The 24,299-nt window shown below is 41.6% G+C and overlaps 1 protein-coding gene across 3 annotated transcripts in view; it reads left to right on the top strand.

Moving 5' to 3' along the window:
- Window positions 1-314: 314 nt before the first annotated feature.
- The window catches only part of Edrf1 (erythroid differentiation regulatory factor 1), a 36,233-nt gene continuing 12,248 nt past the window's right edge, over window positions 315-24,299 (top strand). For 2 of the 3 annotated variants that reach the window (XM_028868739.2, XM_028868729.2), the window contains exons 1-19: window positions 315-557; window positions 1,564-1,772; window positions 2,987-3,053; window positions 3,677-3,802; window positions 6,388-6,512; window positions 6,755-6,911; window positions 9,195-9,296; window positions 9,538-9,659; window positions 10,343-10,454; window positions 12,127-12,274; window positions 12,354-12,462; window positions 12,884-12,995; window positions 13,854-14,114; window positions 15,997-16,068; window positions 16,369-16,519; window positions 19,076-19,264; window positions 19,754-19,954; window positions 20,926-21,144; window positions 23,040-23,263. In XM_028868739.2, the coding sequence (XP_028724572.1) occupies window positions 450-557; window positions 1,564-1,772; window positions 2,987-3,053; window positions 3,677-3,802; window positions 6,388-6,512; window positions 6,755-6,911; window positions 9,195-9,296; window positions 9,538-9,659; window positions 10,343-10,454; window positions 12,127-12,274; window positions 12,354-12,462; window positions 12,884-12,995; window positions 13,854-14,114; window positions 15,997-16,068; window positions 16,369-16,519; window positions 19,076-19,264; window positions 19,754-19,954; window positions 20,926-21,144; window positions 23,040-23,263 (2,814 nt within the window). In that variant the 5' untranslated portion in view covers window positions 315-449. The remainder of the gene's footprint in view (window positions 558-1,563; window positions 1,773-2,986; window positions 3,054-3,676; window positions 3,803-6,387; window positions 6,513-6,754; window positions 6,912-9,194; window positions 9,297-9,537; window positions 9,660-10,342; window positions 10,455-12,126; window positions 12,275-12,353; window positions 12,463-12,883; window positions 12,996-13,853; window positions 14,115-15,996; window positions 16,069-16,368; window positions 16,520-19,075; window positions 19,265-19,753; window positions 19,955-20,925; window positions 21,145-23,039; window positions 23,264-24,299) is intronic. The other variant, XM_028868747.2, reaches the window with a different exon arrangement.

The following is a 24,299-nucleotide window of genomic DNA, read 5'->3' as shown; positions in this document are numbered from 1 at the left end:
CGAGCACGGACCCGCTGGGAGGCCTGACGCCGTCGGCTTTGATTACGCGCAGCCCCCCAGCAGCACGGGCCCCCTCCCTGACCAACCCGACTTTGACTCAAGTCCTAATAACTGTTTGCCAACAAAGACCAGTCCCGAGCGAGGGGGGAGGAGCCCGGGCGTCGGATATCGCGAGAAGTGGCCGCCCGAGTGGTGTGACAGGCGCCGGCGTGTTGCAGCTCCTGAGCCGCCGCGAGGGAGGAGCTAAGCCGGCGGACGGGCTGGACCTTGGGGGGGGTAAATCTCGCGAGATTTGGTCGCGTCACCTCGAGCCCTTCCTGTCAGCCGCCGGAAGTGCGAGCTGCTGAGCGTCCGAGTCTCTCGCTCTGCGGTTCTCCTGCGCCTCTGGGCCCGCGTTCCTGTCGCCGACTCCTGGGCTCGCGCGCCTGGTCGTCTCCCCCGGAGCGGAAATGATGGGGGACCCCAAGGAAGCAGGAGCCGAGGCTTCGCCTCCCCGGGCGGCCGCCCGAGGAGGGCTCAGCCTCCTGCCACAGGCGGAGTCCGAGGAACCTGCCCAGGTGAGTCTTCGGCGGGGCACGACCTGCCGGGACTCCCGGCTTTGCGGGCCCGCCGGGCCTGGAAGGGAAATCTGGAAGCTTCTGGAGCTTCCTTCCACGCCTCCTTGACACCTCTGGTGCAGAGGGAGTCACTGGTGGGAATGTCGTCGGGTGTGCAAGTGTTTGCTTGCAAGGCATTCAATGCAAAAGACACCTGGTTCCCCGCTCGGGAGTAATCGATGGGTAGAATTGGTTACCGAATGGGCCACGGCCCTCCGAAGGCGGGGGAAAGAGGACACAGTACCAGGGAGGGCCTCACCGAAATCTTAACTGAGCTGATTCTTAAAAGTAGCAAAGTGTTTGTCAAGCCTGAAGGGGCTCTAGAAGTAGATTAGAATAGTGAATCCAGACTTTGAGCATGCTCGGGAGGGTGCGGTGAAGCCCATGGAGCTGATTTAAAACAATGTTACCATGAGCTTACAAATCAGTCGCTGTGTGTGTTTTATAAAATAAACACAACCCAGTGTCTTACTACAGATGACTTTGTAATTGATGTCTGTTAAATTAAAATATTCTATTAAAACCATATACAGGTCTTGCTTGTTTTGCATGCGGTTAACAGGACACAAATTGAGCGCACTTGGTTTCGGATGCTTCATTTTATATGACTCAACATACTTGGTGGTCACGGCTGGTGTGGCACTGGTCATGCAGACCAGTGAGGCTGGCTTTAGACCTTGCAGTGACCTTTCTGGGGCTGCCTCCAAGCATAGGTCTGCAACTACTATGCCCGGTATTTTAAAACGCAGTTTGGTTGGCCTTTATCCACATCTTAATTGATCCTTTTCTTAAGTTTAATGGAGAACAGCTAGGTAAGCATAATTTGAGCTTGATTAAGTGTCACAGCTGACAGGCAGCCTAGGCTCCTTGGGAAGCCCGATTTGGTGGATTCCTGCTTTATTTTTAAGAAGGTGAGATTGTCATTCCTGGCAGTATTCATTAAAGCTTCATTCCCTATGTTAATTAGGGATCAGCTTTATTTCTCGGAGGCAATGAAGTGAAAAGCCGAGCCGTGGTGAAATATTCTTCTGCCCCTCCTCGAACAGCGTTTGCACGTCTCGAAGAAAAAACAGACTTGAAACTCCCACCTGCCAACTGGCTACGAGAGAGTGCCAAGCTAGGGCCGGCAGGCACTACCATTCTTGGCAACAGTAAGAAAAGCAAGCCGTTTTCGAGGTAAGTTTTATTCACTGTCATTTCTTTCCCTCTTTCAACCCCCATTTAAAGCTGCTTTCCAGTTCAATTTGAGATGCGCAGTAACTCGCTCAGATATTTATAATAAATTATAGCTGTCATTCAAATCCATGTTGCAATAAGAAAATATCAGAGTTATATGCATTCTTCAAGTCTGCATTATGTTGTTTTAGCAAACATGAATATTGACTGCTAATAAGCTGTTTTAGCCCTTTGTATATGCTTTGGATATGTGCAAATAGGGTGGTGTGTGAGGAGCAAGACCTAAGCCACAACTTAGCTTGCCTTTTGGAGTTTTTATTAAATGGTGATGTAGTATTTGAAAAGGCCTGAGGTTATGTGCTTAGTAACCGACACCCTTGACCCACAGTGGAAGTTCTACTGATGGTATTTAAAGTTGAGAGTATCTTTTGGTCTTAGCTAGTGTCCATATTCTTGTAGACCATCCATTTACTGTGTGTTCCTTTTCTTCCCTTGAATGATTGGACTTAAAACTTTTCATATAACTCACATAGCAAGAACCACAAACATACCCTATGAGCTACTAGTTTAGAAATTATCCTGACACCTCAAAGGGTAAAAGCCATGTTCACAAGTTGTTTATTTGTAGCATTTTTGATACTATGAAAAGCAGATAAAAATCATACAAACATATGTAGTTTGAAGTCCTAGGTAAGTATCCTGACCCTGTCACTTACTAATAGGAAAATAGTGACATCAGCTGCTTTTCAAGCATGTAAATTACATAGATGAACCTCATGTAGTGACTTGGAATGAGTTGGGTACTCACCAGTTTTTCATTTTCTCTTTATGAGTGAATTGATTTCAGGTACAGTTTTTCCTTTTATTGGTATTATATACTCCTAGAAGCACAAAATCATAATATATATTTTTTACTTTGTTTTTCTTCTCCACATGTAAAAAGAATAAAGTCTTGAACTATTTTACATTGGAAAGGTTTGGGGTTTATGGTAATACTAATTGCTTTTCACAGTTCTTACTTTCTGTTTGATGAAGTCAGAGATGTGTTTATAAGGTGTGCCTTATTTTATGTACACCTAAAAAGGAGGTACTAGGCTGCTGGGTGGCAGTATGCACCTTGATTCCCAAGTGTGAGATGTAGCTGTGCATGTTCTAGAAGCAATGCAACTTGATACTCTGTTCAGCTTTCAGCCTGTTGCCTCTTCCTTCCATAGTTTTGGCATGGCGTATGACTTCATTGACTCGGTGGGAAATGATGTGGATGTCGTCTCTGACTCAGAAGTGAGTGTTGTTACTCAGTGTGACTTGGGGATATGCAGTGCTAGGTGGCATGGGGTGAGGGGTGTTAAATCATGTTTTGTTTTACAGTCTTGCTATCAGCAGTTCAGTAAGGCAACGTTAACTGATTATTAATGCCTATGTTTGTTTTTAAAATACTAACTTTTTGTCTCCTTCCTTTAAAGAAGACAAAAATTCCAAAAACAGTGGCAATGATAAAAATATGAATATTTTGGTTGTATTTTAATACTAATAATTGAAACATACCGTATCTGAAGTTATTCTTCATATACTACCAATTGAGAATTGAAAGTGATATTCTAATGGCTATTGATCCTAACTAGTAGCTCTTTTTCTGTTGGTCAGTACAACAGTATGACCACATGCCTCCACTCATTCCTATAAAAAGGAATTCTGTTGTAAAAGTAAGTGTTGGGTTGTCATTTACACTGACAATATAACTCAAAGGTTTATAAAGATCTGTCTTCCATATGATTGTAATTCTTGCATAGTCTAGTTTGTGTAACCTTGAGGAAATAAGGCTTATTAAGTTTCAAGTTGAATGAAATTAAAATCCAAAAGATTCTGGGTCATAGTAAAAGGGCCTTTCTAAACTTCTTTTTAAGAACATAAAAAAGCTCCTGAAGATTCCTTACAGCAAGTCCCACGTAAGCATGGCTGTCCACCGAATTGGAAGGACGCTCTTATTAGATGAGCTGGATATTCAAGAACTATTTATGAGGTCATCTCAGGTAATTAATTTATGCAAAAATTATATTGAATTATTGCTCAGGAGCACTGAAAGTATGACTTTTTTGTAAAGAAATGCCAAGGTAGGGCTAAGAGCACTTACTGAGTCAAATTCCCAGAATTTGTATGAAAAACTGAGCATAATTATGCAGTTGTGTAACCCCGTTACTGTGGGAAACTGGAGATGGGATTGCTGGGCGGTGAATGACAAAAATCAAACTTGGCGTACAGTGAAGAATAAGGCAGATAATGATAAGGCAGGACACCTGACAACCTCAGTTGACCTCTGTACCAGACCTGCCTGTGTGTGTATCCAACACATTCACATGCATATGTACATACTCATGCATACCCAGTTTTTAAAAATGCCAAATTAGAATTGTAGCTGACTACTTCAGCAATAAAGAAAAGAAAGGTTTCATTAAAGATTTAAAAACAGCGACAGGTAGTGGTGGTGGTGGTGGTGCTGGTGGTGCTGCTGCTGCTGCGGCTGCTGCTGCTGCTGCTGCTGCTGCTGCTGCTGCTGCTGCACACCTTTAATCCCTGCACTCAGGAGGCAGGGGAAGGCGGATCTCTGTGATTTTGAGGCCAACCTGAGCTACAGAGTTTGTTTCAAGACAGCCAGAGCTACACAGTGAAACCCTATCTTGAAGAAAAAAAGAAAGAAAAAAAAAAGATTTAAAAACAGCAAAAAGCTTTAATAAAAAAAAACAGTTGGATATGATGGCCCACGCTTTTAATCCCAGGGCTGAGGAGGCAAAGGCGGGTGGGGATCTCTGAGTTCAAGGCCAGCCTGGTCTATGTAGAGTTCCAAGACAGCTGGGACTTGTTAGAGAGACCCTATCTTTACAAAGGAAGGGAGGGAAGGAGAGAAAAGAACAGAGAACAGAGAAGAAAATTATTACTTTTAGGTGCCTGTACCCAGGGAGGCCAGGAGAAAGGTGTCTGCATCTTTGTAACTAGAGTTACAGATGTTTGTGAGCCACCATGTAGGTGCTAGGAATCCAACCTAGGTCCCCTGGAAAATTAGTCTGTGCTCTTAACCATTGAGTCATCTCTCCAGCCCCCTCTTTTATTCATTTTGTAAAACCAGGGGGGGAAAAAAAAGGAAAAGGATGGTATCAATAAAAAAAAAAGTTGTGAAATTAAAGAAGTTAATTGAATTTTTAAAAAATCTTTAAAAGTCTATTATAGGCATACTCTGGAAACATGGCTGTCAAAAATGTAAACAATGTTAAAGAGCTATTCCTATAAATATAACCAATTATATTAACCGATTTCTAGCTTCTCACACTGTTGGTAACAGATGTTTCCCCCCAGGTGTTAGGGAAAATTTTTGCTGTTCAAGGCCTACTTCCATGTTTTCACTTACTTTCATGAACTGGTGACAAGTAGTTGATGGTTCTGCCAGTTTATACTACCTTTTAGAGAATATTCTTACACAGTGTTGTTTTGTTTGAACGTAGGGCTTCACGCATGCTAGACAAGTGTTTGCTACCAACACCTCCCTCCCTAGATAGGGTCTTGCTGATTGCCCAGGCTAGCTCCAACTCATTTTGTAGTTCATGCATGTCTTAAACTTGCAGTTCACCTGCTTCAGTCTCCCAAGTAGCTGGGATGACAGGCCTGACCCCAGTCCTAGCTTCTCCAGTGCTTTGATAAAGAAAACTAAGTTACAGGTGATAAAATTGACACCAAAGGTAGTTTTCTCTTGGGAAAGAACACTGTGTGTGTGTGTGTGTGTGTGTGTGTGTGTGTGTGTGTGTGTGTGTGTGTGTGTGTAGAGAGAGAGAGAGAGAGACAGCTTTTGCTCCTTAGTAGTTTGATTGTTGAGATATATACACATACTTGGAATAATGTATAAAAGTAGGGGGCTGCTTCAGGCAGCTAAGAAGGTACTACAGGAAAGGATTGCCTTTCCAGGCCTGGTTTAGAAGAGAAAAATGTGAGCTTAGAAGAGATGTGAATTGGGTGTAGGAAGATTTAAGTGTTTTATAAGCGCATGCTTATGAAACAGTATTCAGAAATTAAACATTAAAGAATATCTCCTTATAAATGAGAGTATTGGTCAGTGTTTTGTCACAGTGACGAAATACTCAAGAGAAGCAACATTAAGGAGATGAGGTTTATCTGTCTGTGGATTCAAAAGTTCCACAGTACCACAGCATCATTGCTTTGAGCCTGGTGTGAGAGTCAGCTTTCCTTGTGGTGGCCAAAAAGCAAAGAGAGAAGGAAGGGGCCAGGGTCTCAGTATCCCCTTTAAGGCCACACCTCCAATGACCTAACTTCCTTCTACTAAGCTCTCCCTCTTTTTTTTTTTTTTTTAAAGATTTATTTATTTATTATGTACACAGCATGTATGACTGCCGGCCAGAAGAGAGCATCAGATCTTGTTATAGATGGTTGAACTCAGGACCTCTGGAAGAGCAGTCAGTGCTCTTAACCTCTGAGCCATCTCTCCAGCCCCAAGCTCTCCCTCTTAAGAGGTCCCAGGAGCACCACTGTCTGTGTGCTGAGCCTTTAACTCACTGTGTTCCACATCGATTATATGTGTGCATATTGATCAGTAATGTCTCATGTTATTCAGACTGGTGATTGGACGTGGTTGAAAGAGTTTTATCAAAGACTGATCGACCAGAAGTGGCAGAGGAAGAAGAAAAGTAAAGAGCACTGGTATCAGAAGGCTATTCTTTCCAAGTTCTTGTACTACAGGTACTTGACCACTATTTATTTTTATCTTAAGAAAAAGTGAGGTTTTGGCCTAAAATTTACTAAGTTCAAAGAGGGTAAAACTAGCAATTCAAGTTTTGCTTCTGTGGTTTTGTTAACATTTATCTTACTGTATTTCTTGTAGGCAGGATGTATGTATGCTTGGTTATAGACTCTAGTTCACACAAATGGGTAGACTGTAACATAAATGTGATGACTTTTTTCTCCATTTCTGACCTGACCAGCATTAATGGTGATGGAGCTGCCCAGCCTGTCCCATCTCCTGCAGAACAGCAAGAGTCATCTAGTTCTGATCAGACACATGATTCTGAAGGGGCTTCCTGGCCTGCTCCCTTTGAAATGCCTTCTTCAGTGTCTGAAGACCCCAGTGCTTCCAGTCAGGTTTGTCAGTCCTTGGATGATGATTCTGTGAATGAACTCACTTAGGAAAACAGAACCTTACTGAAATAACAGGTGGTGAATAAGGGTGAGGAGGAGTATTTCATCAACTTCATCTCACAATTAGGAAAAAAATGCTTTTAGTTTCCTACGATAGACTTTACAGGAGTTAATATGAATGGTTAGATAAATTTTGTTTATTAAATAACCCAAAATATTTTAAAGTAGCCAGCTAATTTTTTTCTCTTAAAATGGAGTACTTTTGAATATAACAGTAAAGTATATTTCTAACTCGAGATGTGTAATAATTACCTGTTGTGTTTAGACAATAGGTGTGCCTATAATTTAGATTGATTGTTCAGCCTAAAAGGAAATTCCTGACATAGACCCCACATTAATATTATGTGAAGATTTTAGAAAGGAAGATAGAATAGACTGTTGTCTTATATCCTTGATTTCTTACTTACTCATTTTTGAGATTTCTACCTTATGTATATGAGTGTTTGCCTGCCTGCATATCTGATTACCATGTGTATGCCTGGTACCCATAAAGACCACAAGAGGGTGTTGGATCCCTTGGAACTGGAGTTACTGACAGTTGTGAGCTGCCATGTTTGTCCTGGGAATTGAACCAGGGTCCTCTGGAAGAGCAGCCAGTGTTCTAAATCATTAAGCCATCTCTCCAGCCCCTAGTTATTTATTTTTCACTTAACTGAGTGTACCACAGGATGAAATAACACTATAAAACAATTGTGGCATTTCTATTTTTAGGAAAATACACTAATAAGCCCAAAGAAATAAAAGTAGATCTTTTAACTTGGTAAATCATGTTTTTTCATCTTGCTGTGTATTTTCATGCACTGAACATGATTCAACCAGATTGGTTCAGTCTTCACACATGATAGAGTTATAAAAAATTATCATACTTAGCTTGATTTTTTAAAAAATTAACTAACTTGATTTTGGTTGTAGGGGTTTTAAAGTAGAGAAGACATTCCATAATAGTACATAAATGAATTTGAGGATTTTTTTTGTTCTTGTTTTGTTTTTTTTTTTTTCCAAAGAGAACGTATAAAAGGAAGGAGGTATTTCATGTGCAAGTTACTTGGTGGTTACATCAAGGAGTAGGGGCATATCATTCTGTATTCATTACTTTGCATGTTTTATTATATGTGGTTATATATAACCAAAGGATTTTTTAAAACTTATTTTACAGTGGCTAAAACAATGGCTTGGTAGTTTATGTATACACACTACTGTCATGGATGATCTGAGTTCCTTTCCTAGCACCCACACTGGGCATCTCACAACTATTTTAACTCCAGCTCCAGGGGAACTGTTGTCCTCCTCTGGCCTCGAGGGGTACTTGCACTCACATATACATTCCCAAATAGATATACACATAATGCAATAGAATAAGTTAATTTTGTGAAATTAGCAGACAACGACAGCATCACTATTTAAAGTTTAAAGTAGTGTTTCCTAGTGACAGCTGCCTAATGGCTGAAAAACTGGACAATGCTGTGTTTACCCAGCATCTTGGTGTTTTCCTAAATGTATTCCAGACTTTGGAAAACAAAAGTGCTGGCACAAACCTTGAATCTCAGCACTCGGGGCAGACAGGGCTACAAAGAGAGACCCTGTTTCAAAAAAAGAAAGAAAAAGTTTTAATATTAAATAAATGGGAGAACATTGGATTATTCAGAGAGGGAGGTAGATTTTTCTATTGTAATACCATTTAAAACATTTGGGTTTTGATTGGTATTTTTGTTTGTTTGTTTTTTTAGGAAAGTAATGGGAATGATGTTCAATAGACATTAACTTTCAGAAGCAAGTGTATTGCAGGCAGCAGGTTTTCATACTAAAGAGAAAGTTTTTTCTGGGTATTCAGGGTTTAGGATTCTATGAAACTGACATAGAACGTGCTCAACTGGAGACTGGTGTGAAGAGTGTTTTAAACTATTGCTAGATATTTCAGTTCAGTAGAGATGTGCTAGGCTGCCAGAGAGTGGTAATCAGACTTAACAAAAATGAGAACTGAATTCTTGAAAGATCTTTAATCCATCTCATTTAAGATATGAATATAATTAGCTTGCAGTACCTGTGGGAAATCAGAGGTAAAGTGAGCCGCACTCCATGAGTGATGAACCGTGCATTCCCTGTACTGGCTAATTCACACAGGTAGAGTGGGGGGGTGTTCTGGTGTGTGGGTGATACTCTGTAAGCGTAGGTCAATTGTAAGAAGTGTTGGCAGCACAGTCACTCCTTATCTTGCACTTTCCACAGGGCAGGGAGCCTCTTGAGCCCTCATGCATAGTGGGGCATGTGGCCTCAGCACCCAAAGAGCAAAACCTTACTACTTTGTTCAATGACGGGGAGAACAGTCAGGTATGCTTTCCACGTGCCCACCTGAGACAACTAGTCCCCAGTCCACTTCATCACTTGAAAACTAGTCTCAGTTGGAACTGATAGGGAATAACTCTACTTGGTCCTCAGAATTGCTTTCTAAACATCTCTCTGCTTACAGCTCTTGGGAACTGACCTCTTCTCCTTTCCTGGTGTTTCTTTGGATCACGGGGGAAAACTGTGAATCTCTTGTTATTATAATCTTTTCTATTTTAAATTAAAGGGTCTTAAAAATGATTTCGTCCGGAATATTCTGTGGACTTTTGAAGATATCCATATGCTGGTTGGTTCTAACATGCCTATATTTGGTGGTGGCAGATACCCAGCAGTTAGCTTACGTCTCAGGTAAACCACCTTATGCCCCTTGTGCTTTTCTTTACGTCCTTTAACGTGAATGTCCTCTGACTATTGGGTTGTCCGCCTCTTTCTCGTCCCCCCCCCCACTTCTTCCTCCTGCCAATGAAAATTGCCACATTACGAAAGGAAGCACTGTCAGCATATGCTGACAGCCCCGTAAACAAGTGTTCATTCTGATAGTGATTCAAAGTCCAGGCCAGACATCTGTGGAAATGGCCTGGTCTTATGTTTGAGTCTACAACTAGTCAAAATTCAAGAGTTTATTTAATTGCTTGAGGTGATTAATCAGTTTCCTTTTAAGTAATCGTGAACATTTTCTTAATGCTCCATGCACATTAACCAGCATCAATTCTGACTCGGGTGTTATGCATGTGGTCAGTGTTTCCTTGGGATGTGTGAAGAGCATGGAGGGAGCTCGCAATCATATCATCATACTGCTTTCTATTTGTACTGAGAACTTAGCAATGTGTGTTAGCAAGTCAAGGTTTTTGGAAGGATTATAGACATAATGTAGCTGTGTGTGTCTAGGTCTTCAGATCAGAAAGAATATGTATGGCAGTTTCCATCTAGGGAGAGTAGAGTAAGATGTTTTAATGCGAAAACACATCTAAGATGATTCATTATGGGGTGTTTTGATTAAGCCAGATAACATTAGAAATGTGTATTTTCAGGGATAACAACAAACCAATTAATGTGTTGACTGGAATTGACTATTGGTTGGACAACTTGATCTGCAATGTACCAGAGCTTGTGATGTGCTTCCATGTAAATGGGATTGTACAGGTAAGATACAGAGTGACTATTCTAATCTCTCAAATGTAGATTGGCGCAGAGAGAACTTCAGCTCTGAATGCTAAGGTGTGTCTTTGGCAAAGAAGATAGGTGTGAATAAACTAAAATTTCAATGTTTTCACAGTTAAGTTGGGAAGAGCAGAATTTTAGATGTTTCAGGAGTATCATTACAAGTAATTTTGGGGAAGGTCATAAATACCGCTGAAGTCTATAATGTTAATGTCAAGCACCTGTGATGATTAACTCAAAGTGAGTGTACAGTGGACATATTTCTTATGCAAACATCTGCTTGGTTTTCCAAAGCTTTAGGAAAATGCCACAGTAATAATTGCATCTGGCGGATACTGTGCTTTCCATCATCATAGTCCAACCCAGTGTTGTATGTCAACATCACTTAAGGATTTTTAAACAGCTGTATATGTTTGAATGCCAGTGTTCTAGGATCTATGAACCAACTTTCTTCTCAGGAAGCTTTGTACACAATTCTAATTTGCAGTGTTGGTTGAGAGCCACTGTTAGACCATGAACCTAGATTCATACCTGTAGTGAGGTGTTTGCAGCAGGTATAGGGGAGAAGGGGAGAGTATTAATGATAGGGGTGGAGGAAGAGTAGAGGGACTCTCAGGTCTAGGACAAAGGACAGACCACTGACGTGGGACATTGATTAGTTTCAGAATGAGGAAATCATAAAAGAGTCTAATGAGTATGTTTAAGATGCAATTGCTAGGGATGCTGGGGCTGGAGAAAAAGCTGGCACTTTATCTGAATAGGTGCTGATAGGTTTCCTTACCAAGGACTCTATTAAGCCATGCATTGGAGTTCCCACACACAAGTGAAATTGAGGGAGATAACTCAGTGTGAAGTGCTAGAGAGAGAGATAACCATATTGAGAACTGTAGATGAATGTAAGAGGATGAGACACAACTTTGTTGTTAGGAATATCTAGTCTTATATATACATCAGAAAATATGCTAAGAGATATTTAGAGCCCTTGGCACAGAACACAAACTGGAAAAATACAAAGGTACTTTGAAGGTAGTAGTAGTTGGCTGGGTGTTAGTTCAGAATATTGGAGTACTTACCTAAGGTGTGAGGCTGTTAGCATTATCCCCAGTGGTGCAAGAAAACCCATATTGTATATAGCAATAGTAGTATCCATACAGCCTTTCCTCCTCTTACCACTTCTACCTGCTCTGCTCCATCCCTGCAAAGGAAAATTCTGCAGGTCCAGGGAAAACATCTGGAGTAATGCTCTACTCTTGACCCACTGACACTTGTGTCTGAAGAACAAAAGAAATATGGGTTTCTTTTTGTTTGTTTGTTTGTTTTTTAAAATTTGCTGCGTCAAGTCCACCTTCATTTACCTTCCTACTTGCAAACATTGGGTGAAGTGTTCTGACTATGCTGTGGTAGAGGAGAATTGAGACGGTGCCTCGCCTGGGTCTGTAGACCAGGGGTCACTCTTAGAGAATGACACTAGTAATCCCCCTTATGGGCAAGGGAAGGCCCTCAGTTCCCTGTGCCATTTGAAACAGGAAAAGATTGAAAAACACCAGTTTAAATTATATGCTGCATAGGTTTCTATCCAGGACTTACGTATTTGTTTTTAATAATAGCTGCTCCATCAGGTTTTTCTAAACTGCCTTTGATTTGTGCTTTACAGAAATATGAAATGATAAAGACAGAAGAAATCCCCAATTTGGAAAACTCTAATTTTTCTACTAAAGTCATAAAAGACATTGCGCAAAATATTTTGTCATTTCTAAAATCTAATTGTACCAAAGAAGGGCATACCTACTGGCTCTTTAAAGGTAAGTTAATGCTTGCTTGAGTGGACAGTAGTGATTCGGGTAAGAGCTATAACATGAGGTGGATTGTTTCCCTTTTCAGCCAGTGGCAGTGATATTGTGAAGCTCTATGACCTCACGACTCTCTGTGAAGAAACTGAAGACAAGTACCAGAACCCGTTCACAATGCCAGTGGCCATCCTCTTATATAAGTGAGTGAAGAACTCAAACACCAGCATAATGTGGCACTTGGGAAGCTGAGGGAGTTGGAGGCCCATCTGGGCTGTGTCTCAGGACAACTTTTGTCTGAAAACAAAAGTTGAAGATAAGGAAATAGTCCCACTGTCCAAGCCAAAGCTTTTAAATACTGTTAAAGGTTTATAGAGTGCAAAACATACACATCTTAGTGTGGGGCTGGCTTGGGGTTGGAGTGTGTAGGATAAATAAATACAGGCACGTTATACAAATTATGTCCAGCGTTGCTGTGAAAGCTCGGTGGTGGCAGGTGGTCAGGAGGCAGCATTGGATGCTTCTTTGTGTCAGTTATTCTACTTGAAGGATACGAGATGAGCCACCATTCAGTCCTGCAGGAGAGGCTAAGCACATAGTGAAGCTGACATGATTTTCTTTCAGGGTTGCTTGTAACATGATGATGAAGAAAAATCAAAACAAGAAACACTATGGGACTATTAGAACATTGCTGCTCAACTGTGTTAAGTTGCTGGACAAAAGCAGACATCCTCAAGTAAGATTGACATGCCTGATGAGTAAGCCAGTCTTGGCATTCTGATAGAGCATTGTTGGGGTGGAACCTAGTCCGATTCTTTCTCCATACTGTGTACCTCTAACTGCCTATAGCTGAGCAATATGGATGTGCTTCACCTGAATTGAGGCATCTGCCAGTGGAAAGTGCACACTGAATTTTAAGAAAGTTGTGTGTTGAAGTTTTGATATGTAATTAAAAGTATTAAATTGTTTACTAGATTTTATATCTTCAACATGACTAACTACTGGAAGATTTAAAACTCCATGTGGCTTCCGTTAACATTTCTTTTTGACAGCTCTGTTCAGTAACAAGCACTCGTAATCCTATTAGAGTGTGCATTTTTCTTTTGCTTTATCACAACTAGAGGGTCTTTTAAAGGATTCATTACAGAAGCAAGATGTCGTCATTTGTTAGAGTAAGGGAGGCTCATTCCATACTTAGATTTTCCCTCTTGCATATCATGAGTTTTTCCCTGATAGCCATAGATTATATAGTAACTGTTAGTTGCCTATTAAAGATTAGCAGTCACAGTTTATAAAGAGACATTCTGGTTTCTTATGGAATCTGCTAATGTTCTACTTAGGACTCTTTACACATGAAAGCTTGTCTCCAGTTGAGTAGGAGGGCTCAGAGAACATGAATTTCTAGAAGGAAGAAAACTGTTCACAGAGCACACCTAGGGTATTTGTAGCTTTGAATTGGAACCTATCCTTTGTGTGGTACCAGTGGTGAAAACAACTTTAGGCTTTCAGTGTGGTGAGGCAGCTTCAGTCTTTACATATATTTCTTTCTTTTTCTTTTTTCTTTTCTTTCTTTTTTTTTTCTTTTTTTTGTAAGATTATTGCTTCAGCCAACTACATGCTTTCAGAGCTTTTCCAGTTGGATGAGCCTAAAAAGGAAGAAAGTTCTGACTCCCCTTTAAATGAGAATTCTGATGAAAGCTACAGTGAAGAGGAAGAGGAGATGCCTGATAGTGATGAAAACGGCGCCTACAGCACCAGCTCTGACCCAGCAGATGACAACAAGGCAGTGGCTATAATTAAATCTGTTGGAGAACTGTCAGTACCAGAAAAATACAAGTCAATACATCAAATCAGAGTAAGCATGCTTTATTTGTATTTTTGTTGTTAGCCTTGCAGAACATGGCATTATAATTCACTTTGTGAGTTCTAGAACTTGATTTTAGAAACTGTATAATGAAGTAAAATTACCTGGGGTAACTGATCCACGTTATGCAAGATGATGGTGAGCAAATGTGATAACCAGGCAACCATATTTCACTATTTATGTAGGGGGATTTTTCTTTCCTGTGACCCATGTATAGCATTGTCCTCTCTTCCCAGGGCATTTCTGTCTAGCATTTTAGTTGCTGGTTAATTACAGCTTGTGGGTGAGAACAGAACTGGAGTTTAGAAGGGGATGGCACTGTGGTCCCCATGTAGAGAAAACTGGTGAATTATCCATGTGTTACAGAAGACAGTGCTTGTTTATATGGTCTTTGTCAGCTGTGGTTGGGGCCAGGTGGACCTTACGACTTGTCCTCTTTAGGTCTGTCTTTGGCATGATTAACACTGACTGTCCTACCAGCCATCTGTTTGCAACAGTGGACTTTCAGATACACTACCTCCCTGTGTTTAAGTACAGGTCAGCCCATAAGACTGATGTTCCCTGAACTGAAATACACTCATATTTATAATCTTTTAATTTAAGCTAGAGTTTAGCTTTGAGATGGGAACTGTATATCCAAGTAAAATTTTGAAAGCATAGCGTTTCTTTTACCCTAAGTCATTGCCTGATTTTTCGGACCTGCTTTCTTCACCCCACCCCTCTTTTCTATAAAGAAAAGCATCACAGTCACCCAAGGTCCTGAGCTGTTGCTCCTTCTTAGAACATATTTTTTCTGGTGTATTTTTCATGGCTGCCTTTTTCTAGGCTTATGTCTTGACTAAATAGTGTCACCTCCTTCAGGAGACCTTCCCTGACTGCTCTGGCCAAATCATGCTGATTTATCTCTCTCATAGCCTGTCTGTATCAGATAGCCTTGTGCTGTGTGTATCCTCTCTTCACTAGAGTGTAAGCTTCCGACTAGGACATGTAATATGTTGCTTACAAATAAGTCATTACCTGTCTGTCTAAATCTTAGTTCACATTCAGCTTGAGCCCCACATCTTTATAATTAGATCAGTGGTTACTGCACTTCTGTGTATTGGGGAAAGTGCACTGTCACAGAGCCCTGGACTCCCAGGACAGTTGGATGATTTAAGGATGATATGCGGTGATAGCATCCACTGATTTAACAGAGAACACTCTTTCCCAATGTCTGAGGCACACAGAGTACAGTCATCTTCATGGGAACATGTCTTAGCTTTGCCTGACCTATAATGAATGACCTGGTAGTTAGTGTGTGGGCTCCTGGGTCCCTAATTCTCCGTTTACTCATTCTGTCCTCTGACAAATCCCTCAGTCTTCTCGATGGGTTTTCCTGTGAAAGCTGGTGATTGCAGCCTCCCAGGAGTCAGCCAGATGAAATGCTCTTGCATTTAATGTCACTTAGTTGGAGGCTGTTAACTGGTTCTGTTCCTTAATTAAGCAAATCAATTAAAGGAAGGGCTTGGCTGATGGGAAGTGGTACTTGTTAACCTACTACCATATGATGGCATTGCTAACAGTGTGCTGCTATCAGCACTGATAGGAGTAAGCTGACCTGTTTTGGTATGCGACTCTTGCACTTTCTTACCAAATAGAATTCTTTTTAGAATTTTAAGTGTTGGGCAGCCCAGATGCTGGAAGGGCTTTTGTTAAGCAAGATTTGAAGCAGTACTGATAATATTCATATTAGATACCTAGCTCACCAACTTGAATACAAAGCCTGTTTCTAAATTACTGCTTTGCAGAGTTTTAATAGTTTTGGGAAAATGAGAGTTAGCTTGTTTGCTGTAATGACAGCATGCTGGTAACTTGTCACTGTTTGTCTCTGAAGCCCAGTTGTGCGTTTCCTGTTTGCCACGACACGGAAGAGCGCTGTCGACTCGTACTTAGCTATGTGCTAGAGGTAAGTCTAGGTTTGCTCCTCATTGATCAGCAGTATGTGCTTATTTGCAAGTAGCACATGTTTGTTGGTGTTTAAATGTTCTGAATGATGCCCTGCTCTGGTTTTATTTTCTTAACCTAAAGTGAAAATTAAATTAGTTTTTCCCAGCTCTTTCAGGTCGCTGAAAGTCTAAGTCTCTGAGACAGAAATTCTGCTGTGTATTTAGGTTTTGTTTGACTACTGGTAAATGGAATATAGCAAGTGGTTTTCTTTTTAAGAAGGGAGTAAAGGTGTGTATTTGTATGTTTTAATTTTTTGAAGGGTTTGAAATCTGTGGATAGCAGCATCAAAAAAGAAAGTGACCTTCCAGCAGCTGACCCCAGCACTCCTATCCCTTTAAAATATGAAGATGAATCCACAAGGGGCAGTCCCGAGGGGCTGGAGAAGCAGATGGCCTTGTTCCTGGACAAAAGTAAGTTGAGTGATGTGCAGATAATATCTTCAGAAAACTGTCCTGTGGCCAGGAATGTGTCAGGGTACTGGAAGGAATTGAGAAAAAGGAAGCCACGTAAGGGGAAAGTCAGGGTAGCCTATCCTTGAAGGATAATTTTGAGATTCTGTAGACTTTTCTAATTTCCTAAGGAACCTGCCTCTTTCTGTTGTCAGCCTTGGGAAGCCTTCTACCTACAGAGTTTTAGGGAATTGCTGCCATGGTAAATGTATGGAGTATTATAAGAGCAAAGAATTGAAAACCAGAGCCTTCACTTAAGACTTTGGCTCTGAAGGACACCTTATTTACTCAGATGAGCTGCTTTTTCTTTCTGGAAATGCAAATCAAACATTGGCAGCAGCTTCCTTAGAGGCCCTTAGGAGATGTAAATGACTAATAATGTATTAGCCAAGCATGATGGCTCACGTCTTTAACCTAGGAGAGGCAGAAACAGGCGATCTCTGAGTTTGAGACCAGCCTGGTCTACAAAGTGAGTTTCAGGACAGCCAGGGCAACACAGAGAAACCTTGTCTCAAAAAACTAAAATTATAAAAAAGATAATGTGCTTAGAGCCATACATGATGAGCACCTACAAGAGATGGTTGCTATTGTGCCATTTTTGAATGAGCTAGAAATAGCTTTAAAAATGTCTTAAAGGTCCCTCTGAGGTTACCCCTCAAAAGGACCATTATAGACTTGGAAATAAAAATCTTGTTTCTTAATGTAAGTTATATTTCCCTTTCTGCTTACACTGTGTCAATTAGTTCCAGTTTGGGTTGTTTAGTTTCTTGAGATTTTATTCATTTTTGTTTTACGTGTATGGGTGTCACGTGTATGTAGTGCCCACAGAGGACAGAACAGGTCGCTAGATCCTCTCTAACTAGAGTTACAGATGTTATGAGCCACCATGTGGTTTCTGGGAGCAGAACCCCCAGGTCTTTTGGAAGAGCAGCTAGTGCTCTTAACAGCTGAGCCATCTTCTCTCTACCACCCAGTTCCATTTGGTTTTTTCTCCATCTTTCCTGGAACTCACTCTGTAGCCCAGGTTGGCCTCGAACTCACAGAGATCTGCCTGCCTCAGTATTGAGATTAAAGGCGTGCACCACTACCACCTGGCTGTTTTCGTTTTTATAATGACTTGAAAGTGTGTTTATTTGAAGTAATACACATGTAGAAATGACAGGGGTAGAGTGGACAGATTCTTTCTCTAGTACTTATGTGGGGCTTCTTGTGTGCCAGGCTCATCCTGCATGTACAGAAAACTACACCAGGACTTCACTGTTGCTGCCTAAAATGTCCTTTCTTGTCTCTCTCCCCTATAGAAAAACCCTGCTCCTATTCAGATTTGATGGCCCCACTGTAGTCCTGTCCCTGGGGAGGCTGAGTTCAAGGGCAGCTTGGGGTACAGAGTGAGACTCAAGAAAGGGGAAAGAAGAAAAGGGTATTAGTCTTGCTCTGCAGTCTGCTGTCCCTTGTCACCAGTGTGTCTTGTGAGCATGTGCTAAACCCAGGCTTGGATCTTCTGCTGTGTTAAACAGCTCTGGACACACACACAGCTGTGAGCAAGACCTTCATTGTCTGGTCTCCTCACAGTACCTCACATGCAGAGAGTACTTATGGCAGCAGAGGAAACAGATACAGGCACAACCCAGGCCATCATAGGTCAAAGCAACCAAATACCTTGAAAAAGTATGTGTGGTGTTAATTAAAAAAAAAAAAAAAAAAAAAAAAAATCTCAAAAAACGAGGTGGGGGGGAGGAGTTAAGCCACAGGCTGGGGCTGTTGTTTGTTCACAGTATTTTGATCTTATCAATGTAGTTAGACATGGAGTTTTCTGGTGCAGTGTATGTTAGTAAGGTAGTCCTTTAACTTTGTCACCATTTCTGTGTGTGATGCCATGGTTGGTGTGAAAATGATCATGTGTAGAATGTATAAATGATGGTGTATATAAAATATGATAAATGTTTGATAAACATGATCGTGTATAGACAGTAATAAGGCTGGATTTCCGTGGGGTTTGTTTTGTGTTACGGTTTTTGTTAGAGTTGGGGTCACCATTCTATATCCTAAGCTGGCCTCAGACTTGGGCTCTTGAGTGCCAGAGTTAGATATGAGTCACTTCGGTGTTCTTGATAGAGGAGATGGAAAGGTGCAGTGGGGAATAGAGAAGAGCAAGCATCTTTGCAGGCAACAGATAGGAAACGACTTTGGTTGATGGGTGTTGGCTGGGAAGAATGCTGGAAAACAGCTTCTTAGCATGTGGGCTCTGATGCATAGAGAAGCGGTCTGGTGTCTGAGAGCAGGCTCTAGCTGAGGTTAGGAGTGCTTTACAATGTATACTGTTTGGTAGGTTGATGCAGAAATTGGAGACCCAGGTGTCACTTGGGGGTTGAAAGTGGAAGTGACCCACACAGGAGTGCCATGGCACTGCTGCTTTCTTCTACTTTCATAAGTAGGGAAGCCGAGGGTTTCAACTGGCAGGTTCGTTTTTCATGGAGGCCTAGATTCAGACAGAATGTCATGTTTCTCCTGTTGCAGTGGGCTCCCTTCAGAAGGGCAATTGTTCGGGGCAGTCTGGAATGACCCCTGGTTCTTGGCAACATAAAATGAAACTTCAGCTGATTCTCAAGTCGTCGAAGGCCTACTACATTTTGTCTGACGCTGCCATGAGTCTTCAGAAGTACGGAAGAGCATTGCGATACATTAAGCTAGCTCTACAAAGCCATGGTAAGCCACCAGCCACGTGGCAAGGTATAGATTTATGGAAATGGACTAATTTAAGCTATAAGAACAGTTAGCAAGAAGCCTGCCACGGCCATACAGTTTGTATGCAATATAAGTCTCTGTGTTTACTTGGTTGGGTCTGAGCGGCTGTGGGACTGGCGGGTGACAAAGATTTGTCCTGACTGTGGGCAAGGCAGGAAAACTCTAGCTACAAAGGCCTTGTTGGAGGGAGGGAGACATCTAAATAATAGTGATCCTTCACTCTTTTTTAAATACTTAGTTTTAGAGAAGTACCTCCTAGCATGTCATAGTTGATTTTTTGCAGAGTGTTGTAACATCTCCTTGGTGTGAAGTGTGCAAAGCCCTGTGTCACCTGATGTGGACAGTGGCGGTCAGGCACAGAGCTTTAGCTAGTGACAGCCTCTTAATGTTTACCATGAGGATCAATTCTAACGTCCTTGTGGGCTCTCCCTCTCACCATTGTTCACACAGATACTTACTGCTGCCTCTGCACCAACATGCTGTCTGAAGTGCTGCTGTTTCTCTCTCAATATCTGACACTCTGCGGTGACATCCAACTCATGCTGGCCCAGAACGCAAATAACAGAGCAGCACACCTTGAGGAGTTTAACTACCAAACAAAAGAGGACCAGGAGATCCTCCATAGTCTCCACAGAGAATCCAGCTGCCAGGGTATGCAGATACCTCCCTTGTTTACAGTGGGATTATCTGTCCAGCTTATGTCCATTTATGCTCCAAAAGTGCTTTTTGGTTAACTTTTATATCATTTTCAAGTTTTCCTTTTTGAGTTTTAAGATGGAGCTTGGCTGGGCATGGTGGTATATGCCTTTAGTCCATTTAGTCCCAGCATGGGGAGATAGGCAGATTTTTGAGAGTTTGAGCCAGCCTGGTTTACATAGTGAGTTCCAGGCCAGCCAGAAATACATAGTGAGACTGTGTCTCAAAAAAATAATAAATAAATAAAAAATAAATTGAGAGTGGTCCTGTGTGTTTGTATTAAATAATTTTCAAATATTTTACAATTATTAAAGCTAACTAAGCGCTGAGTACAGTTGTGTTTCCTTTAAACAGTCTTGGTGAGGTTTTTATAGGTACAGATCTAGGCTACTGGTCAAGCCAGGGTTTTGGAGGGGGAAAAAAAAACGGTTGGTGAAAGTGGGTTAAGTAAGTACCCTCTAGATGAGCCCAGGAGCTAAGAGAAAGTTAGCTCATGGCTATCATCATTCCAAAGGGAGATAGTGATTTAACCACAGGAGCAGCTCAGCCCAGAGCATCCATGTGTACACACTGCAGGGGGTGTAGGTGTCAGTCTTGGGTAATTACAGCCAGCATAGAATACTGGAAGACAGAGATGTATCATTTCCTAGTAGCGTGGAAAAATCTGAGTGGTGGAAATATTTGGTATTTATAGACAGAAAAATACTTTTTTAATCAAACATGAATATTCTGGGAAAATACCATTTTATTAATAGACATTTTTACTATGACATTTAATTTTTTTTGTTGTATTAATGGGATCTGTATTTACACTGCAGTACACTTTTTTCTTTTTGACTTAAAATGTCAGGTACAGTAGATATTAAAGAGGAAGGACTCATAACATGACTTGTATTGATATTTTCATTTTTTCTTTTTCTTTTAAGGATTTGCATGGGCAACAGATCTATCTACAGACTTAGAAAGTCAACTTTCAGTTAGTTGTAAATGTTATGAGGCTGCTAATGAAATCTTGCAATTTAGTGACTTAAAAAGTCAGAATCCTGAACACTATGTACAAGTGTTGAAGAGAATGGGAAACATTAGAAATGAAATCGGTGTGTTTTACATGAATCAGGCTGCTGCACTGCAGGGTGAGCGAGTAGGTGAGTGTCTATGTCCTTTCCGATCCCTGTTATACTGGAGAATCAGTTGCACTGTTTGTGGGTGGAGCAAAGAACTGGCACCTGAGGGTGTTTGACTACAGAGTTCTTTTCTGAGAATCTTAAGAAATAAAATTAGAGAAAACATTATTCCCCCCTTGGCATTCATTCTTCCTAGTGTCTTCCATTCTATCTTCTATACTTCAGACTGTTGGGTCAATCCAGAAACAGCTTGAACAGCTAGCCATGTGCCAGGTTCTGTATTGGATGTGCATCTGGCAACCCTTCCACTTGGAAATCTGCTAAAAATGCAGATCCCTGGGAAATGTGGTAAAGGTTACATGCAGTGCAGTGGAAGGGGAAACTGTCCCAGTTGTAGGGTATTTGAAGGCTTTGGGAATGATGATACAGTTGGGTAGGCAGTCCCCTGGAAGGACCTCTGGTGCAAATATAAGGAAGGGAAGGCTCTGGAGGCTGTGTGTGCAGGGCACAGGAGCCTGGGGTGAAAAGTCCAGAGTAGCAGCAGGAGGCCACATGTGAGTTCAGGGAGCAGTGGGTAGAGGTTCAGACTGCACTGGATTGGTTTGTGACATCAGTGAATATGGAAAGGTCTAAAATTTAGTAGTTGATTATAAATGTGCTAAAAGCTGTTATAGGCTGGTGCTACCCAGGTTGAGAAGCATCCCCATGAGGGTGTTAATTGTAGCCACTAGAGGGACTGTTAGTGGAAAGGCTAGGTACTGTGAGAAAAGGGAAGGGGTCAAGCTGGAACTAAGGGCCATAGATAAACTGAAAATATCTCTTTGCCTGCTAAATTGTGAACTATGCTTGACCCCAGGGGATACAAACAGTGCTCCAAAGAGTTCATTGTTAGTGGGAGACTATCTTAGTTAGGGTTTCTATCGCTGTGACTTAACACCATTACCAAAAAGCAAGTTGGTAGAAAAGGGTTTATTTGGCTTACATATCAGCATTGCTGTTAATTGCTGAAGGAAGTCAGGACAGGAACTCAAACAGGGCTAGAACTTGGAGGCAAGATCTAATGCAGAGGCCGTGGAGGTGAGATGCTTACTGGCTGGCTTCACTGGTTTGCTAAGCCTGCTTTCTTATAGAACCCAGGACCACCAGCCCAGAGAGGGCCCCACCCACCGTGGGCTGGGCCCTCCCCCATTGATCACTAATTGAGAAAATGCCTTATTGCTGCATCTCATGTAGGCATTTCCTCAACTGAGGCCCCTTCCTTTCTGATGATTCCAGCTTGTGTCAAGTTGATACACAGAACCAGCCAGTACAGAGACCCTGAGTGCTTAAGAGACATCTGGGATCTGTCAGTGGGAGAGCATGGGTATAGTCAGAATCCAGGAGAATTAGATAAATGGACTGTAGGATCTTAAAACTCCATGGAACCATGATGTGTGTTTGACGCTAATACAGTGCTTTGCTTGGGTGTCTTGGTTGGTTTTAATCTCAGCAAGTATTGAGAATAGCTGTGATTAAATGTGTTATTCTGCTGGGACTGCCAAGTACCTGAGGTGGTGACTGAAGACAGGAAGTTCAAGGTCAAGGTTCTTTTCTTGGCTTTCAAAGAGCCATCTTCTGTCTGTTCTCACAAGGCCCTTTTCTGTGTGCACCTTTATGTCTCTTTCCCTCCTTAAGGGATCAGAGTCTATTAGGTCAGGACCTCACTCTTAATGACTTTATTTAACCTTAATCACCTCTTCAAAGACCTGATTCTAAGTATAGTCATATTGTAAGCTAGTGGGAGTTAGTGCTTCACCTGAATGACTCAGGAAGATGTGTTTCCTCATGTGCCAGGCATCAGAGAGAGTGCTGCAGTTGGCCCAGTTGGTCACACTGATGTCTGCTTATGCAATTGTTTTCTTTCTTTCTTTGTGAAGTGAGCAAATCTGTGTCTGCTGCAGAGCAACAATTGTGGAAAAAAAGCTTTTCTTGTTTTGAAAAGGGGATTCACAACTTTGAGTCCATTGACGATGCTACAAATGCTGCCCTTCTGCTGTGCAACACAGGAAGACTCATGCGGGTCTGTGCACAGGCGCACTGTGGTGCAGAGGATGAGTTCAAACGGGAGTTCTCTCCAGAAGAGGGCTTGTATTACAGCAAGGTAAGGCATTGCCTTCGCGTTGGGCCTCATCTACTTACTGTCATCCTTCCCAACTTGGTTTTGCTTCACTAAATAAAGCTAAATATGAGTACTACACTGTGATGGCAAAAGAATGGGCAGCTCATAGGCGCACAGTAAGATGTTAGTGCTGAGGGTGGTATATGGAATTATTGGGTAGGATGCTTCAGGAAATGGTGTGGATGCAACTAGAGTTAGAGTAACTGTTCAGTGTACTAAAGATTGGCATGGAGGCAGTGAGCCTGGGAAAGAGCCAGAAGATACAGGTGGAAGGCTGTGTGTCCTATTCAGTGTGGGAGATAGAAATGTAGAGAGTCAGAGTGGAAGCAAGTCTCACAGAAATGATCAGACACACATCACAGGTCATAGGTGAACACACCCTTTAAGGTTAAGAAACTTGAATATGAAAAATAGCAAATAACCTTTTAAAGTAAATGTTTTTAATGGCACTGAAAAGATGGCTTAGCAATTGAAAAAGCTTCTTCCAGAGGACCAGAGTTCAGGCCCCATGTTGGGCAGTTGTGAGCTGTCCAGCTCCAGCTTCAGAGGATCCAATGCTGTCTCCTGGCCTTGCATGTACTCACACACGTAATTAAAAATCAGTCTAAGGAATGGCTCTGAGCTACTTGTAACCCCAGCACCTAGTTGACCGAGGCAGGATTGTAGGCTCCCTAGCAGGGGGTGGGGTCAAGTTTATTTGCCAAATTTTGCTACATTGTCTCCAATGTTGGGAAGAGTACAAGGAACCTGTATGGCTCATGAGGTCAGGGTACTTGACACCAAGCCTGATGACCTGAGTGAACTCACATGGTCAAAGGAGAGAACAACTCCCACAGGTTATCCTTGAGTGTAATACATGCATGTGTACACACAGTAAGTAAACAAACACAAATGCTATAAAAATACACAAGCACTTAAATTATTAGTTGTTTTAAAACTTTAAGCACTCATGGAAAATGTTCCTAGCATAGAACGTTTTAAAATGGAAGTGACTTTTAAAAAAAAACTGTTAACAAAT

This window comes from Peromyscus leucopus, chromosome 1 (assembly GCF_004664715.2).
Source record: "Peromyscus leucopus breed LL Stock chromosome 1, UCI_PerLeu_2.1, whole genome shotgun sequence".
NCBI classification, from domain to species: domain Eukaryota; kingdom Metazoa; phylum Chordata; class Mammalia; order Rodentia; family Cricetidae; genus Peromyscus; species Peromyscus leucopus.
Note: the sequence above shows the minus strand (reverse complement) of the source record. Positions and strands in the feature narration are given on the sequence as shown.